Source organism: Oreochromis niloticus, linkage group LG3, assembly GCF_001858045.2.
Source record: "Oreochromis niloticus isolate F11D_XX linkage group LG3, O_niloticus_UMD_NMBU, whole genome shotgun sequence".
NCBI classification, from domain to species: Eukaryota; Metazoa; Chordata; class Actinopteri; order Cichliformes; family Cichlidae; genus Oreochromis; species Oreochromis niloticus.
The window spans coordinates 30,860,946-30,883,764 of NC_031967.2; the positions used below are offsets into that span (position 1 = coordinate 30,860,946).

General features: G+C 40.5%; 2 protein-coding genes across 2 annotated transcripts in view; both read right to left on the minus strand.

The window, feature by feature from the left end:
• The window catches only part of htr2cl1 (5-hydroxytryptamine (serotonin) receptor 2C, G protein-coupled-like 1), a 135,026-nt gene that overhangs the window by 97,539 nt on the left and 14,668 nt on the right, over positions 1–22,819 (minus strand).
• Positions 2,504–5,089, minus strand: LOC106097912 (zinc finger BED domain-containing protein 1). Its single transcript, XM_019353392.2, has 3 exons — positions 4,900–5,089; positions 4,371–4,632; positions 2,504–4,068 (listed from the first exon to the last, which is right to left on the minus strand). Exons 1-3 carry the CDS (start codon positions 5,079–5,081, stop codon positions 2,665–2,667), a joined length of 1,848 nt encoding a protein of 615 aa, XP_019208937.1. The 5' UTR covers positions 5,082–5,089; the 3' UTR covers positions 2,504–2,664.

Consider the following 22,819-nt stretch of genomic DNA (forward strand, 5'->3'; position numbering starts at 1 on the left):
CCCCGTTCCTTTTTGCATATTTGTCATACTTCCATGTTTCTTTGACTTTTTCACATAGGGCTTGGTACATTTGGATATTATTATATTATTAGAAATATTAATATCTAAGGTTCATCCAGGCTGCACTATGTTCAGCCTATTTATACCTATCATTCATGCCCAGTTGTAATTTGTTCTAATTGTATAGTTTCTTAAGACTGTAACTTGTATTTTACTTACTTTCAAACTTCTCGTATTTATGTTCTCCTTCTGTATAAATATGCCAATTTATATATTGTCTATTTAAAAATGTTTCTTTTTGTATGAAGAGCACAAAGTGAACCGGAGTCAAACTCCTTGTTTGTGTGAACAAACCTGGCCAAATAAAGATGATTCTGATTATTCTGTATATTTGCATGTAAATTAACTTATTTGTAAAGGGCTCTGTCCACATTCCTCATCCTACCCTTACAATGTGACAATATGAGCCTAAATGTACATAAAAATTACAGTTAATAACTGTAAAATGGCAACGGTAAATTACCATTAAATCAAAAAGAGTAAGTGATTGTAATATGTACATTACATTTCTGTAAATTGAAAAACGGTGATTTGCTTTTATCTTTACACTGCTAATATGTTGAAAATATATTAATGTACTGTAATATGGCACACTGTCTTTGAAAACAACAGGAAAAATCTGTAACATTATTTACAATTAATCACCCTACAATTTACATAATAACTCTGTATGAATGACAAGCTTTCCTGCTTTTTTTACTTGAATTTACGATTTACAACTGTATATTAATTACCTAAAACATACCGTACTTTTAATTTTAACAAAATGTCAAAACATTGTTAGAATTATTGTGAAAATTACGGTGAATTTTTTCTAATATTAACAAGCTCAGGCTGTTTGATAAAACAGTATATGTTAACAGTACATACAAACAATTACTAATAATAAAAAAATATTTCTTTAAGTTCTAGAGTCTCACCAAGTATAACACAGCTATTTACAATGAAAATTTTTTTTTTGTGGCATAGGGAGGTTTAAATCATGGATTTACCACTGCTCAGCCCGTGTTCAATCTGTTTGAGTGTGATACCACCTGCTGAAATTAAAATTGATCAAAATGAAATACAAAAAACATAATGAAATAATGTTAATAAATTGGTGTAGTTTGCAAGGTCAAGAGCAGTCAACGAATGTATTATAAAAGCTGTGACAATCAGTTTCCTTAAAGTCCATGCACGTTTTGGAAACAATGCATTGCGTGTCTAAACCGTCACATATATATATATATATATATATATATATATATATATATATATATATATATATATATATATATACATATATATATATATATATCTATATATATATAACTTAGACGAGGAGGGTACTATGTTGTCAGAAATTGCTGTCTGACTGTGAGGTACTGCAACAGCAGAGGGAACCAATACTCCTTGGACGCGTGTAGTCCGCCAAACCAACGAAGAAGAAAATAGCGCCACTTCTAACGGTCCAGACTGACTCCGCTCAGCAAGGGAGTGCCCCCAGCACCCTGCACTGAACAACAACCTTCTCTTTCAATGTAAGTATATCATCAGACTTGAAACGTATATCAGCTGTAACCATAGTTCGCTTGGTCAGTTTTCTTGTTGCATTGAAAGTGTTCCTCTGTCGCAGGCTTTGCCTTCAGTCCTGTTTAGTTTTCTGGAAAGTTCATGCTAATGCAGCAGGTTGAAGATTTTAGCTAGCTTTACTTTGAAACAAACACCTGTTTAATTTAACAGGAGCAGCTAAAGACAATGTTCCTTTTTGATTTATTTAGGGCTATGTATTTCATTGCAACCTGCTTCTGCCATCCTGACCGTTGTAGAGGAAATTTAAAAAAAATATATGAGTTGGGTCAGTCATATACTCTGAATAAGTTCACTACACTTCTTAAAACTAAAACAACATTATCTGATGAGGGTATTTCCAAGCTTTGTGAGGCAGTCAAGGGATCCAGATATGTGTAACAGGTGAGCAATCAGCTGAGTCTTCATCAGATGTACTGTGTGACATTAGTGATGGTAAGATATTCAAAAGTAGTACTTTTTTTTTTTAACCAAAATCCATTATGTTTCAAACTACTGCTATACCAAGATGCCTTTGAAGTTGTTAATCCTTTAGGTTATGGAAATAAATAGATAAAACTGTAGTTAAAGGAACCATGTTTTGCATGCTGGAGATAATTTGGGCTCACATTGCACTGGTGGCTTCTGCTTTAGTCATACACAACATTTCTGTAGATACTGTTTAATGACGCAATCTGTTTTTCAGGGTGGTGATTAGGGCTGCCACAAACGATTATTTTGATAGTCGACTAGTCACCGATTATTCTTGCGATTAGTCGACTAATCGGATCATGCATCCATTGGACGTAAAACGTACAGATTATTGCAGCAGCATGCATCTGCTCTTATATAACTATCATTAGCTTACAGCTTTAAGTGTTTAAGGTATGTGAAACTAAAAATAAAGACAAGATGATAGTTTATTAAACTTTTAATGAAATTTCAAGTTTGAAGCAAACCAAAAAAATATAACAATAGCATTTTGTGCTCAGTCCTCACAACTATACTTAACATACAACAACTATAACTTTGGGACTATATAGTCAGTATAGCAATCTACACGAGATTATTGTTCATAGCCAGGAAAGTTAGCTTTTCTACATGTTCTGCAGAAAGGCTTGCTCTCTTTTGAGAGCAGATGTTCCCTGCTGTGGAGAAGATCCGCTCCGATGGGGTGGAGGTTGCAGGAATGCACAGAAAAGATTTAGCTAGCTTTGATAGTGTGGGGAAACGTCCCTCATTTTCGCTCCACCATTTAAGAGGATCATCCTTTTTAGAAACTGTGGCTTCTTTAAAGTACAGCTGAACTTCACTTCTCACAACTTGGACATCTTGGTCCTCCTTAGATGCTGCTTCCTCATTGTCACCCTGACTGTCTGTGTCAGACTCAAGGAGGTTGTCCAGAGCAGTCTTTTCAGTTCTACCTGAACCATTGTCTGTCTGCACTTTTGCATGCTCATGTGTCCCAGCATTTGCTTCTTTGACAGCAAGCACTTCAACAGTCCCCTGCACTCTGATGACATCTTCAGGAGCCAAAAACTTCAACTTTCTGTATCTGGGGTCCAAGGCAGCTGCGAGAATAACAGGGTTTTCTTTGTCTGCTGAGAAAGTGCATATACTCCCCCATCTCTGTTTTATGCCTTTTTCTGCACTGGCAATGAAAGATTTTCCTGAGCTTGTCTCCAGTTGGCTTTGGTGTACAGCCCGTGTCAGCCCTTTGACCACCTGTGGAAGACCTGAAACTGTTGTGTACTGCTGTCCACTAAGGTAAACAGTAGCAGTCTCAAAAGGTGCCAAACCTTGCTTCAGTTCTTCAAGTAGCGCCCACTGGTCTGGCTTCAAGTCGAAATAGTGTTTCCCCCTTGGCGTTACCTCGGGATCTGAAAGGGTGGCAGTGAGAGGCCAGCGCTGTTCGAGGAGTCTCTCTATCATGTGGAATGTACTATTCCATCTTGTACTGACATCTTGGATCAGTGTATTTTTCTTCACATTCATTTGCTCCTGTTTCATTTTTAGTCTTGTACTAGCCAGCTCGCTTCTCTTAAAGTGCTCCACTAGCTGCCTAGCAGCACCTAGTGCTCTGCTTATGGTGGTGTCTTTGAGAGCAGTATTGACTATGAGCTGGAGTGTGTGTCCAGCACAGCGGATAGAGGCCCATCCATGTTTTTCTTCAAGCAGTCGCATTGCTGCCACCATATTGGAACCACTGTCATGTACTACTGCTTTTATTTTGGCAGGCAAGATCTCAAACTTTGTTAGCACCTCTTCCATCCATGTCACTATATTGGCACCAGTATGCCTCTCCTCAAGAGGCATGGTATCAAGGATGAAGCTCTTCATCTTCCAATCTTCACTCAGGAAATGGCAAGACACACCCAGGTAGGCTTCTGTTGCACGACTGGTCCAGACATCAGCAGTCAGGGTGAAGAAACCTTTGACACCACCAAGAGTCTGCTTTACCTAAAGATATGAGATGATTTGGAACAATAGTAAGCATTAGGGAAATATATTACAGTATATTTTTTTTCAGTTACATCAAATCCAGTTACGTATGTTAAACAACAAACATTCAACATATCAGTAAAAGACAAAACAAAAAAAAACAAAACAACTTTCCATTACATGCTTTAACCAAGATTAATTTATTGGTTGCTCAGTCAGCAAGCTCTTAATATTATTTCATCATGAAATGTATTAAATTCTAATACAAATTGCTATTTTGTGTTTGTGGTGTGAGAGAGTGGAGAGAAAGAGAGACCAACCTTCTCAAAGGTAGCATCATATTTCTTTTCCATCAATTTGGTGAAGTGGGATCGGCCTGGTAGATAGTTATCATGGTAATCTGGGTTGAACTGCTTGATCATCTCTTTGAAACCTTGATCATCAACCATAGACAGGGGTCTCATGTCCGTCACCAACATGTTTAAGATTGATTCAGTCAGGACATCTGCTTGCCGAGGTGTACACGTTGGTGGCTTGGTGACAAAGTCGTCCATTGAAGACGAACGTATTTTTTTAGCAGTCCTGAAACACAACGTTAACAGCTATTAATATGAGCAATAATAAGTAGTGCTCTCAGCGTTAATCTCGTCAATACGACGTTAATGCGGCAAATCCCCGTTAGCTCGATAACACGGTGCGAGGGCTGCACGGCACTGACTAACGGGGATTTGCCGCGTTAATGCGGTTATGGCGTTAACATCATATTAACGAGATTAACGCTGACAGCACAAATAATTAGCAGCTTGCTGTTTACGATAATGTTAGCAGCTAACTAGCCAATTAGCTTACCGAGGCGACTGTACCACTTCGTCGTTGGATGCCACAACGTGCTTCCTTTTTAGATGCTCGTGCATCGCCGTTGTACTGCCATGGAAGGCAAGTTCCATTTTGCAGATTTTGCATTGGACATTCTTTTCTTTTGTTTGGTCAAAATGCTCCCAGACTTTCGAGTTCCGTTGCCGAGTAGCCATGATAACGGAGACTGCTTCTTCTTCTTCGTCCTTGGCGTTTATCCTTGTACACGCAGTGCTGCCATCTTCTGTTTCAGTCCGTTATTACACTCTTAAATCCTACTTGTATTCCTGCACCTTTCAGGATTTTACGGCATTTAAACGATGCGTCGACTATTAAATTAGGCGTCGACGATTTTGATAGTCGACGTAATCGTGACTAGTCGACTAATCGTGGCAGCCCTAGTGGTGATCCAAATCAGTGTGGAGCAGAATGCACCATAGAGATGTACAACTCTCCTGTTGAATACCTCAAGACTGAAGGTACACCAGATATAGAAGGAGTAAAGTTTGAGTCAGTTTTCAAGTGTTTAAAATATTTTCACATCTGTCAGCCAGGTTTGCCATTTTGATTAGGACACAAGATTTTTATGGCATTTTGTCATATGATGTTGTGCTGTTTCTTAAATTTTTTGGTGAAAAAAAAGAATGGTTCACCCACTCCATTCTGAATCGGAGCATTAAACAGTTTAAATACTCTGACTCTGATACCTCTTCAAAGCCGTGTGAGGTCAGTCCTCAACAAACTCTCAGGACAGTTAATACAAAACTGGAAGTTTGTAAGGCTGTTGCCTCTCATAATTGGTGACAGAGTGGAAGATGGAACAGATGATTTTTACCCCACTGCATCCAGACTGCAAATGAATCTCGCATGTGCAAAGCCACTGCTGGCATGTGATGCGCAACAGCAGAAGAAAAGGACCTGTGAGGCTCAGTAACAGAGATTTTATTAGAAAACTACAGACATTTTGTGCCGAAAAATATACTTTTTTTCCCAATGCATCATGATAACTTCGTTTCAGTTTGTTTCTTTTCATCAACAAATAAAGGAGGTTACATATAAGCTACTTTTTTTATTGCTCAAAACTTGTCTGAACACAGGCTGCACTTGTTGGTCGACTGTGATGTATGTGGCTGACAAAAACAAATTGCTGTTATTTTTAGGTTCTACAGTCCTGATCAAAAGTTTTAGACCATTTGAAAAATGGCAAAAAATCATCTTTTGCATGGTTGGACCTTAACAAGGTTCCAAGTAGAGCTTCAACATGCAACAAGAAGAAATAGGAGTAAGGCAAAACATTTTTTGAGCATGCAATTTATTAAAAACAACGCTTAAACTGAAACAGGCTGTTTTACAGCTGATCAAAAGTTTAGGACCACACCTCCCAAAAACATGGGTAAACCCCCAAAACAAAGTTCCAAACTTGAACTCAGTAATGAATAGGTTCGCTGTTATTGTTGATCACTTCATGCAAGCATTTCCATGAGGTGAGTGGGAACATTTCTCCAAGTGGTGAAGATGGCCACACGAAGGGTGACTACTGTTTGGAACTGTTGTCCATTCTCAGTTGGATTTAGATCAGGGAAAGACGCAGGATGGTCCAAAAGAGTGATGTTATTCTCCTGGAAGAAGTCCTTTGTCCTGTGGGCATTGGGTACTGTAGCGTGGTCCTGTTGAAAAACCCAGTCGTTACCACACAGATGAGGGCCCTCAGTCATGAGGGATGCTCTCTGCATCATCTGGACATAGCCAGCAGCCTTTTGACACTCCTGCACCTCCTGAAGCTCCATCGTTCCACTGAAGGAAAAAGCATCTCCCCAACCACTGTGGCACCCCCTCGTCTGTAGGGCGTAGAAAACATCTCAGGTGGGATCTGCTTGTCATGCCAGTAACGTTGGAAGCCATCAGGACCATCAAGGTTGCATTTTTTTACAGGAGAAAAAAAAAGGTTATATTTTTTTCTCATCAGATAAGTTTTTTTTGAAGCTCTTCACCACTAATGGCCTTAATTTGGGTTGAGGATTTTTTAGGTCTTCCACTTGACGTTTTTGTTCCATAACCCCCAGGATTAGAAATGACCGTCTTAACTGCATCCCACCTCAGCAGCGATGGCGCGCTGTGAGCGACCCCACTTATGCAGTTCAACTAGCCAACCATGTTCAAAAAGGAACGTTTTTTTGCTTTTGCCATCAGAACATCCTGACAGTCTGACTACCTGACAGAAAATGACAATGAATCCACAGTTTTGCACAGATTTGGCCTTTTAAAGGCATGTGGTCCTAAACATTTGTTCAGCTGTAAAACAGCCTGTCCCAGTTTAAGTTTGTGAAATGTAAGTTAAATGTTTTGTCTCACTCCCATTTCTGCTTGTTGCATGTTGTTGGAACCTTGTTAAGATCCAACCATGCAAAAGATGATTTTTTTGCCATTTTTCAAGTGGTCTTAAACTTTTGATTGGGACTGTATTTAATAATCGATTAGTTTCTTCTGAATGGATTAAGAATGCTTTATGTCTGCATTGCAATGCATCACAATTGTAAATCATTATACGATTAATTGTGTCAGCTCTATTAGATGTAAGATTGTATATTTGCTTTTGAAATAGGCAGTTTGCTTTATTGTGCTTTGTATTTGCTTTCAGACTGCAAAGAAAGAACGCTAATCTACACCGAGCATCTGAAGAACAACATTCAAGTCCTCCAGCACATTGAATCCAAAACCTGTTCCAGTTCCTCAGACACCATCAGAGACTGTTTTGAAAGCCCTCTACTATCAATCTGGATAAAAAGAAACTTTGCCAACCACTGCAAGTATCAAGTGTTTTAAATTTTGTTTGACTGTTTATTATGTACTTATTTGTTTTTGGTTGTATTAAGTTTGATATTAATTAGATCAGTGCCTTTTTAGTGATTAATTTGATTATTAAATATTAACTGTTTAGGGCAGCACGGTGGCACGGTGGTTAGCACTGTTGCTGCACAGCAGGAAGGTCCTGAGTTCAATTCCACCATCAGGCCGGGGTCTTTCTGTGTGGAGTTTGCATGTTCTCCCCGTGTTTGTGTGGGTTCTCTCCGGGTACTCCGGCTTCCTCCCACCGTCCAAAGACATGCAGTTTGTGGGGATAGGTTAAATGATTAATCCAAATTGCCCATAGGTGTAAATGTGAGTGCGAATGGTTGTCTGTCCCTGTGTGTTAGCCCTGTGACAGACTGGCGACTTGTCCAGGGTGTACCCCGCCTCTCGCCCTATGAAAGCTGGGCGAGAGGCGGGGTACACATGAAAGCTGGGATAGGCTCCAGCTCCCCCCACGACCCTGAGACAGGATAAGTGGAAGCGAATGGATGGATGGATATTAACTGTTTAATTTAATCATTGTCTCTACTGGTTTTTATTAATGTTTCTAGCAAATTATGACAAAAAGTCAAAGAATGTAAGTTTTATGCCAGTTAGCCCTATTATGTTTATTACCTCATTTGTTGGACCTTAATCTTTTTCTGGCTGCAACAGCTGCCAATAATTTCATGTAAATATGAACTTTTGAATAAAAAAGGCATGTTTTGTATTATACAGCTCTTCTGTGCTTTGTTGATAGGAGACGGTAAACAAGCTTATTAAAATGTATTTTAACTGGTTTACTTTATATTAGTTTTTTATTTCAATGTAATAATTGTACAAAAACCAAAGTTCACTGTGAATTTTACATTTATCAACAAGTATACCGTTATGTATTTTGCATTATCACTATATTTTTCACGGTGAAATTCTGGCAACCACAGCTGCCAGTAATTCACCGTAAATTCTACAATATTTTTTTTACAGTGTACCTCATTAGTGTGATGGCTTGTTAGCTAGGTGTGTTAGGGTATATTATTGCCTTTCTTACTGTTTTAAATTGCTGAAATTTCCCTGGTTTGCTTGATTTGTTGTGTTCTACTTGGTAATACATCTAGTAACATATAAGCAATCTGGTAAACAGACCCCTATTGTGAGAAATTTGAGGCCAGTACAATTAGGAGACCCACAATGCAGTGTTACCTCTATTGCTACCAGTTATTATACAGTTTTTACATTTTAATTATCAATTAAATGATTAAATGATTCAACTTAATTAAAATAACTTACATTCTATTATTGTGCTTTATTTCTTCTTCTTGTGCATTAATATGGTTATATACATAAAAAATCTGTCACATTTACCATGAATTACGTTCTGTCTGTCACAAACTGTACATCTTGCACATCCATTAGATATGTTATAAAATGTACATATACATGGAAAACACTTATCTTAGTACAGAAAAGGTTTCTGTGTCATATTTCATGCACACACTGCTCATTTTGAACCAATTATTAAAGAGTTACATGGAACAGGAAGTCAGCACAGATCGAAATTAGCATTTTTATAATCAAACAAACCTCTGTTACTGTTCCCTCAGGGCTCAGTATCATGCACAGTATAATACACAGTGACCCCGGTGTTGCTTCAAGGATGTTTATGGAGGCTGGAAACTCAACATCTACGAATTAAACGAATATTCAATCAGTCGCGATCAGACTGTCAGATACTTCATTTGCAAATGTTTGAGGTGCATTTTTTCAGGGTTTAGCAATAATTAAAAGCTGCTAGAGGAATCAAATGGTAGTCCACGGTCAGTGAAAAACATCTAAAAACATTCATACATCTTAAATCACTTATGCAGCATCAGTCATTTCTCCAGCATGTATCTGTACACTGATCAAAAGCATGCTTTGCCCCTGTTTCTGCTCCACTCTAATGTCCTTTTGGAAAGGACTTACTCAATAGCATTGAGTAAGTGCCTGAATTTGCGTACCCAGTTTGGATGTTATCTTTCAGTTGAATGGTCATATCACTTGTTGGGCAGTCACCAGTAGTCACCCAGCTCTATCTTCTCACCAACTTAGCCCCAAGTGACACAGGCCTAGAGATCAGTTGGCAACCACCAGTTCTCCTCAACTGGTTGTGAGGCTGCTCCTCACTGTGAATTCAATTGCTAAAGCCCCATTCACCCTAGACAATGACCTCGTGGTAACCACTGGTCGCTAGGGAAAGAGCAAACTAAGGCTTCACTCACAAAGGCCTACAATATGGCCGGTTAGCTTCAAGCAACTTGTTTTGCTTTTGTGTGGCAAAAATGTTTATTCCCCAAATAGTTGTACAGCAGTTGCAGGAGGTAAAACTGGTTGCAAAGGGTTAAACGGCAGGTTACACACAAAAAACCTCATTGTGACAACTATGAAACAGTCACCTACCAGGTTTGGAGGGTGGTTACTTTCTCACATAGGGCCATGTAGGTTTGAGTAGCTTTTATTCCCTTAATAAATAAAATCATCATTTAAAAACGGCATTTCTGTTTACTCAAGTTATCTTTGTCTAGTATTAAAATCAGTTTGATGACCTGAAACATTTAAGTTGACAAATACAAAAAAACCCTAAGAAATCAGGAAGGGGGCAATACACCACTGTATATAAGAGATGGTCAAGCTGTGTACATTCATTAGAATTAGAATTTAAGTTGGAAATCCATATTCCCAATAGTAATATTATTTCATCGTTATATGAATATGCCATGAGATTCAAATACCTTAGCAAAACCACCAAAACACAGCTAGTATAAAAACATCCTCCAAAGAGCTACTTTTTACCTTTATATGTATTTTGAGTATATTTTCACATTTCTGGCTTTACTAGAGTATTTTTAACACAAGTGTCTGTACCGTAAGTGATGAATGTGTGTACTTTGTCCACCTCTGCTAATAACAGCTGGTCACGGCCTCTGTAAAAACACTGTAGTCACTGCCTTCACATCATTCTCAGAGCTGAGAACACACAGCCTTAATATCAGGGTGTCTGCCTGATAAAATATAGGTTATAGAAAAATCATTGGTTGTTTTTACTGTAGGCTAATTTGATCCATGTCATACATACACAAATGCATGTGAATGTTTAGGATTTCACACAAACACACACAGATGCTTCTTTGTTGAGGGTTTGATAGGAATGCAGGAAAAGTAAGACAGACAGTCCACATCAGCTTAGTATTTCTCCCCGTCTTTGTCATAGTCTTTCTTTTCTTTCTGTGTCTCTACCCTCAAACCATCTCTCCCTGCAAGTCCATTATTTCTCCATTAAAATGCAGGATGACCCGTGTAATTGTCTCCTATGACTGGATCCTAATGAAAAAACACATTGCATTAGTGACGAGACGTAGCGCGTGCAAGCCGCAGGGCCTTGACCAAAGCAGATAATATTCGCTGGGAGACCTGGGAGGCCTGTTGCACGCTTTTAACCAGCATCAGTGTGTGCATGCGTGTACATTTTGTCCGTGCATGTGTGTCAGTCTCCGAATGCCTTGACCAATGCAGATAATATTGTCTGAGACCCTCATTCTCCTCTTTTAACCTGGACGTCACTGTGTTTGTGTGCATGAGAGAAACCGTCTTCACAGGCATGCATAAATATGAAATCCCCAGTGTGTGCACGCTGGTGAAAAGTGCAGTCAAGCATGGTGCATATGTATGCGTATATGTGCATATACATCAGGCAGCAGATAGCAGCAGGTAGAACTATTGGGTGTAAAAATAAATGGGCAGGAGGCATCAAGGGATGACTTAAAAATCTACATTTACATTGGCCCCACAGTCCTGCTCAGACTTTAGGATGCAGAGGAAAAGAGCATACGTGACAGGAATAGGCTCAACACTTTCATCGCAGGTTTGTCACGATGATGTTGCATTAATTTTACAGCACAAGATGGAATTCTATATGCAGTTTTATTAGTGCTTCATTCTTTTCACCAAATGAGCTCCAGCAGACTCGAGAAATGTGTCAAAACGATGCATGCAGATTGTTAGTAACACACACACAAAAAGAGACACGCCTCATGTGTGGGGGCTTTTTCTTAGGCGACTGAGTTCGACATTGGGGGGGGGCATGCACTTTGCAATTCTGTGACAAAAACAGGTTTAAGCACAATGCACAATTATCTGTTGGCTAAGCCTCTGCAGCAAGGGCCAGTTTTTCAGAGCCGCCCATGCAGCATGTAGTGATATCTGGTTCAACTAACGACTAATGTATGCATCAAATTGTTGCATACATTGATAAATGATACATTTTTATATTTCGAGTGTTAATTTTAAGGAGGACGACTGGGCCAGGCACCCTCGTGGGTTGTTCTAGCTCTGCAGTTGGTCAGTATCTATCAGAAGCGGTCCAAGGAAGGAACCCTGGTAAACCAGTGACAGGGCCGTGGTGGTGTGATCCAACAGATGAGCTACTGTAGCTCAATTTGCTAAAAAAGTTCATGTTGGTTTTGATAGAAAGCTGCAAGAATACACAGAGCATCACAGTCTGTTGATTATGGGGCTGCACAGCCACAGAGCAGTCAGGATGCCCATGCTGACCCCTGTCCATGGCCAAAAGCTCCAACAATGGCAATGGTGAGTATCAGAACTAGCTCACACAAAAATGGAAGAAGATGGCTTGATGATTCATGTTTTTACATCACGTGGATAGCCGTGTGTGTGTACGTCACTTACCCGCGGAACACCTGGCACCAGGATGCACTATAGAAAGGCAAGCTGGCAGGCAGTGTGATGCTCTGGGCAGTGTTTTGTTGAGAAGCCTTCCATGTGGATGTTACTTTGACACTACCACCTATCTATCTTATATTGCAGACCATGAAAAAACTATCATGGAAACACTCCCTGATGGCCGTGGGGCTCTTTCAGTAGGATAATGTGCTCTGCAACAGAAAAAGTGGTTCAGGTGGTTTGAGGAGCACATCAATGAGTTTAAGGAGCTGACTTGGCCTCCAGATTCATTAGATCTCAGTCCAATGGAGAATCAGTGGGATGTGCTGGACAAACACATGGAGTCCCCAACTTACACCACAGATGTGGAGACTGCCTTCACATCTGTAGTGCCAGATACCACATAACACCTTCAGGGGTCTAGTGGAGTCTGTACCTCAACAGGTCAGGGCTCCAAAGGGGGAGCAACCCAACATACGCAGGCCATCATAATGTTGCCTCTGATAGGTGTGTCTCCACTAATTAGAGAATTTACCTCTGCACGCTGAGTTAAAGAGTAAAAGGAATGAAAGTGACAGAGATGGATATTACATAAAGGTTATGCAGGAGATAGACACATTAATCTTGATGAAGAGACTGAACTTAATGACTTGAGTTAGTTATTTGTTCATAAGTTCACTTAACTTGAACTTGTGGGTTTTTCATTTTTCTTTCACTACAGTGTTAATTTATTCATTTTTATCTTGGCCTCTCAACTTCATTTCCCTGCTTTGTTCTCTTAGGGGAGCAAAGGAATTCCCTCTTCTCGCCTTTTCTTCTTCAGCTACTGCTTCCAGCTTAAAGTATTCTTTTATGGTTGCAAAATTTATATGTGTCTTTTATAGTGCCCGTCCATTGATCCCTCCTCTCTAATCTTCGTTTTCTGACCTTCCTTTGGTCTGTCCTCATCACTGCTTTTAAAACAGTTTAAAGGTACTCTTTTAATTTTTCCCATCTCCACCTTTTTTCTACTCTTCTAACTTCCCGTATCTTTGTCTTCCATCCCTTAATCCCTTCATTATTTGTCCCTTTCGCTTACATTTGACACCTCTAAATTCTCAACCTTCTTCTCCTCCTTATGTTTCCCATTTCTAATTTCTGGGACTCCATTTCTGTGCCATAAATCTCTTGCAGCCCTTAAATCTCGCTCTGCCCCCATCTCCCTGTGTTTGGTCTGTTCGCTCTGTATCTTCCTGAAGGTCCCCATATTTCCATTCAGCTAAAAATTGCCTTGTCACTTCTCTGCCGCATTCCCAGTCCTTTTGTGTTTATTGTCACACCTTCCCCGTGTCTCCCTCTCTGCTTCCCAGAGTGAACAAACACACTCTGGGTTCATCTTTTGTGACCAACTGGAATGGATCAGACTCTAGTAATCACAAGAGCAAATAAAGCACACAAGACATTTGGTGCTTATTTCAAGAAAGGCATGAAATGTATTTTTTTATATATATGCTGACTCACCTCTCTTGCATCTTATCATCGAGGCACAGACTCAGCAATAATCTCATATCACAGTTTTATTTCAACGACTTCTCCCGCAGCCATATTTCTTTTCCTTTGCACTGTTCGTCCTCAGAAAAATGAGGATGCGAAGGACCGAGCCCAGCACAGCCAAATAAAAACTGTTTTTGATTTTATATAATAAATCCAGGCAGAGCTCCACATATCGGCTCTTTGCTTGACTTAACTGTGCTTTGAGTAACTTTCCTTTCCTCTTCATTTAAAAAATGGTCTGAATGACAAAGTTTAACAGGTCAAACTGTGTTTTATATGACTAATAGTAATTTAAAAAAACATTATACATATATTGATTTGATGTTTTGTGTGTATGTTATGGTAGAACTAAACACCCGTGCTCATAAATGCCAGATTTTGAGGTTTCAATCATAACTTGGACCCAACTGTTCACAGAAAATAAAACTAAAGCAACATTGAACCTTGAGCACTGCAGGAAGGTGGCAATCCATTTGTGTGGAGGGTCCAATACATTAAGTGCTATTCTGAAACAAATAGTCTCAAGAGCAAGTGAGTTATATTAACCACCCTCTGTGAAGTTGCCGCACCTGTTGTGGCTGATATGGATGAAACTCCACACGTTGCCAGAAATGAGTTTCACGAGGTTATTTCAGAATTGTTTTCAGTAACAGACCAAATAAAACGGTCTTTCTGTAAATTTTGTACAAGATCTTTCTACATGTTTAAAAGGTCTTCATAACCTTTTAATCTTTGTTGTTATAAATGCCAAAACTAACCAACAAGAGAAGGAAAGAGGGAGCATTTTGGAATGAAACTGAAATGGAAAAGCTGTGTTTTCCAAAAAGTCTTGGACATGATCTTAATCCATCTATCGGTACTGTGCAAAAGTCTCAAGCCAGCCCTCTTTTCTTTTTATTTTTAAAGGGGCCAGACTTTGTTGTAATTTCTAAAAGTGGTCTTGAGCAAGAGTTCTCGAGGCTTTCTGTTCTAAAAATGGGTGAAAAAGCAGCCAATGTCTGCTTTTTCACCCACTTTTAGAACAGCCCTTTTTTGACCATTTTTAGAGGAATGCTTTTGTCGTTAAGACCCTGAACACTGACTGATGAATCATTCAGGCTTGAAAATAGTCCAGGTTCATCCAATTTTTAGCCAAATCTACATACATCTGGACCTTCAATTGAGCCATCAACTGCTCACTGAAGCCTCATCAGAAATGGTCAGCGAGTGGTGTTTAAGATCTTTGAGCTCCATCAGATCTTGATCCACCCATGCATTACCCCATCTGCAAAACATCTGATTGGCACCGGCTTCATTTTTCAGAATGACAATAATTCAATACTTCCCATTAAGAGATGGCTCAAGACTTTTACATAGTGCTGTAATCATGTGATAGTCATCAAAGTCATGATAGTTTAAGTTTGTGAAGAGGTTTCACCTCTTATTCAAGAAGCTTCTTCATTTCTATAGAAGAACAAAACGTCTTCACAAACTTAAAGAAGTCCAGCTCCCTGATTTTTAAAGCTGTTAAAATGAGATAGACGCTGAGTCGCAGCTTCTAAGTGAAAGGATAAGACAGGTCCATTTCACTATAGATGCCCTCCAGAGCAAGATTAGCCAGACTCTGCAGGAACTGAAAACCCTTATGTCCACTGTGAGCGACCATCTTTGAACAGAGGCGGTGGTTTACGACACCAACTGTCTGCCATCTATAATCCAGTTTTGAGATCCCTTCCCAGACGCCTTAACGCCCACTCACATCCTGGACCATCTGACCTCAGGAAATCACATGATAGGGTGGGGCCAGGTTTTACAGTGAGCTCACCCGAAACCTTGGCTGATCATGTGATTAGGTAGAGGATCATTAGGGGGTCCTTTTGTCCCTCTTTGGAGGGACACTCCCACAGGGTTTAAATTTGGGACTCTCCACCATTTGACGCTAGAACTGAAGAAGCTTCTCGGATGAGAGGTGAAACGTCTCCAAGCAACTTAAAGAAGTCCAGACACTTTTCTTTCCAAGCTCCTTAGACTACGATGACCTGGATGACTGAGAACCTTCACAGACAATAGACGCTGAGTTTCAGAAAGTGACATCCTAAAACTTGCCGCTGGATTTCTACCTCACAACTTATTTAAGAGAACCTTCAGAGCTGTAAGTGTTACACACTTGTGAGGGTTACAAGCATCACAGACTGGGAGGAGATGGAGGTTTGGTTGGAATCGAGCCTAAGAGTCGATAATGCTGCTCGTGATCCTTCGGGAAACCACCAGGAGAGAAAAGAGGGCAGGTGAACTCAATCACACAATGACGAGTGCAGGAGGAGAACAAAGGCCGAGAAGCTAGAAGAAGAAAGTTACTGTCCAAATACAGACTGATTTATTTCAAAGGTGTAGATTAGTTTTCAAGCCAAGAATCTTAAACCGACGCACCAAAAAAAGTTCTGCAACTTCACCAGTAACATGCAAAGAAAGAAAAAAAAGTTACTTTGTCTAAATTTGCTGGTACTGCTCTCAGTGCACTTCGAAACTCCAGACACGGGCACATGAAAGTGGGCTGGAGAAGCCTTGCATGCAGAGATTCAAACACAGCAGGATCACTGATGGTGGTGCACAAGGAGACGTCCTTAAGGCTATGGGCAGCGAGGGGTGTTGCTGAACTTTTCTGACAGCAACTCATAAACAGACCAATTTCAGTCTCTCGAGCGCAGCCTTGAATTTAAAAAGCTGACCTCAGAAACGAAAGGCGTAAAACAGCAGGTCCGCTCGGTAGCTCGGAAGCTTTTTTCACATCACAGAAAGAACATCCGCTGTAGCATGTTTACACTATTAAATTATCTTCACAGCGTGCAAAGTCGGTATCTACTTCTTTAAGACATGTAAACTTTGAATCATGTGGTGCGGGGTCACAGAAAAAAAAAGAAAAAGAAGAGAAAGAATCCAGAGTAAAGTTAATCAGAATCAAAGGAAAGCAGAAGACGGAGAAAAGATACTCAGTGTGAAGTCGAGAGAGACTAAGATGAAAGAACATATGCAGAGAGACCAAAAAGAATGAACAAAGGAAGAAGGGTTTGATTACCATTTGGTAGATAACAGGAAGATCATAAAAAAGCTAAAATGACTGAAAATACGATCAAAGACACGAATCCTGTCAAAACACGCACCGTTCCACAGCTCAGCCACTACGTGAACGCGCATGTGTGCATTTATTTATGTTTTTATTTATTTAGTTTTCATTAAGCTCCTCATCTGAGCCTCCCCGTGGCTTCACTCATGTTTGAAGAAGCCATCTGAGACTCGGTAAGTGCAGATTTACCGACAAGGCAAATTACACTGTCGCAATTTATCAGCGCTAAAATGCGCTCAGCGTGTGTCCTCGTGTGCATACGTGCATTCATATGGAGACGCGGGGCTTTTCTTGCAACGGCATATGTCTGTGCGCATGTGTGCGCTCGCTGTGTGTGTGTTTTTTTAGCCCTCCTCTGGGGAGACCCCACGCACCGTCTGTCTCCGACGGATTCAGTATTCACTGCCACAGAGAGACAGGAAAGACAGAGTGAAGAAGATGAGGAGGTGGAAGAAGGAGGGAGGGGAAAATAGAAAGACAGCAAGGGGATGGAGGGAAGGGAGAGAGCATATTTAAGAGGGAAAACAAAAGAGGAAAGGGGGTAGTTTGATGCTAAGAGGCTATAATTTTCATTCAGGCTTCAACTGTCTAAATAGACGTCTCCACTCAGTTCAAACTGCCTTCTCAAACGCTGCTGTTTCACAGCCTGGGGTTAGATGTCACCTGCACTTTCAAAACGACTTTTTGCAGACATGTCTGCAGCCATTTTGTGAGAGCAGGTGCTGCAGACTTTCTGTTTTGTTTTCTGTGTCTTTTTTTTCTCACTCTCTTTTCCCCAAATGGTGGATTTCATTGTAAAAAACAAAAAAAGAAGAAGGACGGAGCTATGGAGGAGGTGAGAGGGGCATAAGGAGACAGGGAGAGATGAGAGGAGGCAGAAGAGGAGGCTGAAAACAAGGGGACGAGGTGAGGAAAAGAAAGAGAGGAAATCGAGGGTGGAGGAGGAGAGTGGAGGTGTTCTCCATCCTGTTTGAATTTCATTACGTTTTTCAAATTTAATGAGAGGCTAAGAGGTAGACAAGAGGGAGACAGGAGGTAAAGCAACCGAGGTAGAAGTCATACATACTGATTACAGCTAATATGCAAACACACGGTGCTTGAATGCAGCTGTAGTAAATGTCCACAGAGAGGTGAATGAAAAGAGCAAAGAAAGGAGGGCAACACACGTTAAAAGGTTCAGGTGTGACACTCGCTGATGGCTTACAGGTTTTGCCAGACTCTGGCTTTACATTGTTTGTTGCTCATGTTTTCTCCCAAACAGCATCTCTGATTAATCTGCCCAGCAGGGTCCTGTCGTGGAGTGTGAGTGAGGGATTGTACGTCAGAGACAGAGAAATAAAATGTCAAAGCAAAGGCTGAAATGGCAAAACATGACAAGCTTATGCTGCACTGCAAGATCGACCATGTTTCTTCGTTTTAGTATTTGGGGAAAGGGCAAATGAAAAAATTGAAAATTATTATATAAGAGTGACAGTTGAGTTTTATATATTCAAGTCATTTAATTAAGTGAAAAAAATCTGTTTCCCATTCATTCATCCATCCTGGGGGAGTGGCTGTAGCTCGGGAGGCACAGCAGGTCATTTACTAATAAGAAAGTTGGTGGTTGGATGCCTTCAATCCTTTATTTCACATCTGTGTGTGAAATGATAGAAAGTGTTGGAAAACAGTACCTGTATGAACGGGTAAGTGAGGCAAGTTGTATAAAGTGCTTTGAGTACTTGTAACAACACCATGTAAGAACCAGTCTATTTACCTTCCACACTTATGGCCAGTTCAGAATCCACCAGTTAACCAAACATGTCGTTGTACTGTCGGACAACATACAAACTCCAACTCAACCAGGTGGCGTGATGGAACTTGTCGTTAAATTGAGCGATTTCTGATCATGAAACTAGCTCAAGGTGTTTTGGTGCCTTTTGAGTTTCTCGTGCGCTTCCCAGTTCTTCTAACATCGGCTTGTAGCATTAGGTGAGGAGTCTGGGCATTTCAGTGAAGGTGCATAAATACAAATACAGGTGCACAGAGATAACTGCTTTAGTTTGACACCTAACAATTAGGGGTTGACTGCAGCGCACCTCACTGGTGGTCATACATCAACGGTTTGTTGAGCTCAGTAGTATAAATGTTTAGAATGAGAACAACATCATTCTAGCTCTCTGGATTTCTTCAACTGCACAAAATATTGTAATATCTTAAGGTTAAATTCAGTTAATAAGTCCTTTAAAGAATGAAAATTCTTCTAGGCATGCGTTTAATTCTGTTCAGGTTTAGCTTTCATGAGTTTAACAATATAGTTTACTTTTAAAATACTGGACATTAAAAATGCCAGAGAGTCAGAATAGTTTCTGCTTTGTACTGGTTTGGGCAGAGAGAAGAAAGGTCAGAGAAGGGATTAGTTATGCTAAGTTAACAAATCCAAGTAAAAGCAGCTTCGAGCTGAACCCCAAATTAATCTTAGTCTTTTTGTCTGAATCCAAATCAAAGCCAAAGAACACATAATCAGAGCAATTGAGAGAAATTTACTGTCAAAGAAAGAAAGGAAAATTAAAGTTTCTGTGCATCTTTAGACACCTGTCTGTAGTCCGAACAGTCTCTGACTATGCTTTGAATCAGATTAGGATTAATTTACTCACCAGTTTCTATAGAGTCTTATCGATAGACCCTGGTCTCTTCCTTTCTCACAGCTTTTATTGTACCTCTCACTGCAATGTCTAACAAAAGGTTCAGCGGAGCCAAAGGTGAGGAGGCGGGAAGTGTTTTGGGCTGTTCAGTTCTTTCTTTGTGCTGTTCTGCTGGCTTGAACAAAAGGTCATAAAACAAACATAGCCAGGGTTACGATTTAATTTCCCACTGGGCCCCTGCCATACACCGCAGAAGCTCGCGGACTCTTCCGATTGTGGGGTTCAAAGAACTAAGCCACCAGCTCCCATTTAGAGCATTATTACTATTAAGTAAAAACACAATTTGACAACATCAGTTATCCTACGATTGGAAGAAATAAGTTTAGAACTAAGGAAATGATGAACACCTTTTGTTTCTTTGATCTGCTCCGAACTGCGATGAGTCAGATAACATTTGTTATGTGACAGAAACGGCAGGTAAAGGCAGAACTGCATAAAACCCTTCTCTGAAACTGAACGGAAACAAGCAGAATTACAACTACAGATGTTTTCTCAGCAGAATTACAAAACTTTACCTGTTTCACCTTTCAAGTAATTCAGTAAAGAAACCAGTCTGTAGTTGCAAGGTAAAGACTTTGAATTCTAGTTGCCATCATCTTCTAAGCTGATGTGCATGAATACATTAGTGTACAATGGAAAAATACTGTATGCCATGTTGTATGTTGACTGAAACCTTTGCTGATCACTGTGTTTAGCGGTTTCTTAACTTTGGACAAATGTTAGCGGACTGGTGGCTCAGTGCATCTTTATGAGCTGTATGGATGCGCTGACATAGATCATGCGCACCTGTTCATAGAAAACATCAGTTTTCTTGTGTTACATCATTCATAACATGAATTAGGTTGATTTTTTTTTTGGCGTGCTCTATTGAAATGGCACTAATCAGGTCGAGGTGTCATGTGAAAGTAACTGAACTTGTGAGCAGCCTACTTTGACCTTAAGTAGGCCGGACCGATTGAAGGCTACGCCCACACTAATGTGTTTTCATTTCCCCGAAGGAAAACGCAGCGTTTTGAAAACGCTCTCGAAAACGAATACATTTGAAGACGGTGCTTTCGCGTCGCAGTGTGGACACCGAAAACGGAGACTTTCGAAAACGGTGATGCATTTTAGTCATGCGATGCAGTCATGTGACCAATTAAACAAAGATAGCGGAGGGCATTATACAGCAGTTGTTTTGTTTGCTCTAAATTTTGACAGCCCTATTAAAGATTAATATCAGTTTGTACATGCCCCCAGACAGCTTTTCTTCAAATTCTTTAATTCTCACTCGCTTTTGCAACTTTGTACTTTTGTGTTACTCGCAGCAACAACTCCACCAAATTTTTTGGAGATTATGTATCGGAATTTCAGGAGCAGGACCACGCCTCCAAACACACTCCTTCCAGTTGTCATCTATATAGGTTCCCCCAGTTCTGCAAGCTGATCATTCTCATTTATGTGCCGCCCCCCCCTTGTTCTCCATTCTTTAACTTCTTCACTTCTATTTAGTACACGGGGATCTGCCAGGCCCGAGAGCCATCGCCAGTCCCCTTCGAGGCCTTCACCAAACCGCAGCTCAATTCATGTCAAAGCATTCACTTTTACCTACTAAAACACTGTCAAACATAAAATGAGGACGTGGGCCCCGCTAGTGAAAGTCCATTAAAAAACTCAGTGCTTTTCCTCGACATTTTGCCGTGACTTTTCAAAGAGCTGGAAAGTAAATAAACAGCAGACAGAAATGAGGCAGGTCGAATCTTCTTGTGTTTCACGCATGCGCAGTACTGGAACGTAAGCATTTTCGGCCTTTTCAATGTGGACGCACAACTCTGTGAAAACGACTGAAAACGCCGTTTTCAAATCTATCCGGGCTTGTGTGGACCTAGCCAAAATCTCCTTTCTGTCAGTCTAAAGAAGTTTAACTACACATTTTATCTCTCAGATATCTCTTACTGAGATGGCCAAGGAGCTCCTAAAGAGTTACCGTGTTTGAAGAAGAAAGATTACCCCTGAGGATGGTGGTTAAACGCCTGTCACTATGAAGAGGGATAACAAATGATAATCCCAGCAACAGTGGAGCACACTTCCCTGCAGCCGAAGCCTACTGAAGCCTTAAAATAACACTCGTAATGTGAGGAACCCACATGAGGAACAAGTGCTGACATAATGTGTGACATGTTTGGTTTATGGCACTAATGAAGTCTAATCGACGTCGGACTGGTGTGTAATGTAGTGTATCCTCCTCTGTGAAACACTGTCCACAGTCTGTTTAAAAGGTGACAGTGCCGTCCATTTACACAGCCAATAACTCATTCAGATGAGTTAAATGGAGCGTGGGCCTGGCCGCTCCAAGAGTATTTCCACAAACTGAGTCAGCCAACACATGAATAATTTGGATACATGTGTATGAATGTGCATCTTGTCCCTTCGGGGCCCAAATGCATATCTGCATGCGTGTTTTTCCGCGTGCATTTCTGTTTGAAGCGTACGTACAAGCCCGCAGGCTGTGTATGTGTGGGCGAGAGATGTGTGTTATTGTGCGTTCGCCCTCCTTACACAAGGCCAAGTTTGGACTTGCCCCAAGCTAAAATGACTGAGTGCGTCCCCAGTCTCGACTTTTTCTTCTAGCTCGTTCTCCGTACTTAAACAAGCAATATGAAAACGCACTTAAGAAAAGGGAAAAAAAGAAGAAAGAAGGCAAAATGGATGGAGTTCAAATCAGGCTGTGGCGCTTTCCTTTCCATGCGCAACTCGACTGTGAAAAAAAATGGCAGGTGGATTAAATTTACATTTGCACAGAGAGAGAGAGATCAGCCTTTAGTCTCTCCAAAGAACACTTGCTGGATATCTTTGTGTAACGCACTGCAAAGTGAAACTGTGAAGTGTGCCCACTTCTGATGCATGCCAGAAAAAATGGGATCAACCATCTGCAAAAGCGAGACACTACCCGCAGTTCTCTGACATCTGTCAATACATCAGCCCCCATGCAGAATACATTGCCTTGGTTAGATGCAAAATCAGCCCGGCTGCCTTGTTAGCTTTTCTTTTCTCGCTCTAGATGTGCTGC

What these genes read in the sequence shown, in the direction of transcription:
- LOC106097912 (XM_019353392.2), bottom strand. Translation starts at nt 5,081, where the DNA reads ATGGCTACTCGGCAACGGAACTCGAAAGTCTGGGAGCATTTTGACCAA. An exon ending in GAAGTGGTACAGTCGCCTCG is followed by an intron (nt 4,633 to 4,899) that starts GTAAGCTAATTG and finishes GTTGTGTTTCAG; the next exon opens with GACTGCTAAAAAAATACGTT. An exon ending in ATGATGCTACCTTTGAGAAG is followed by an intron (nt 4,069 to 4,370) that starts GTTGGTCTCTCT and finishes TCATATCTTTAG; the next exon opens with GTAAAGCAGACTCTTGGTGG.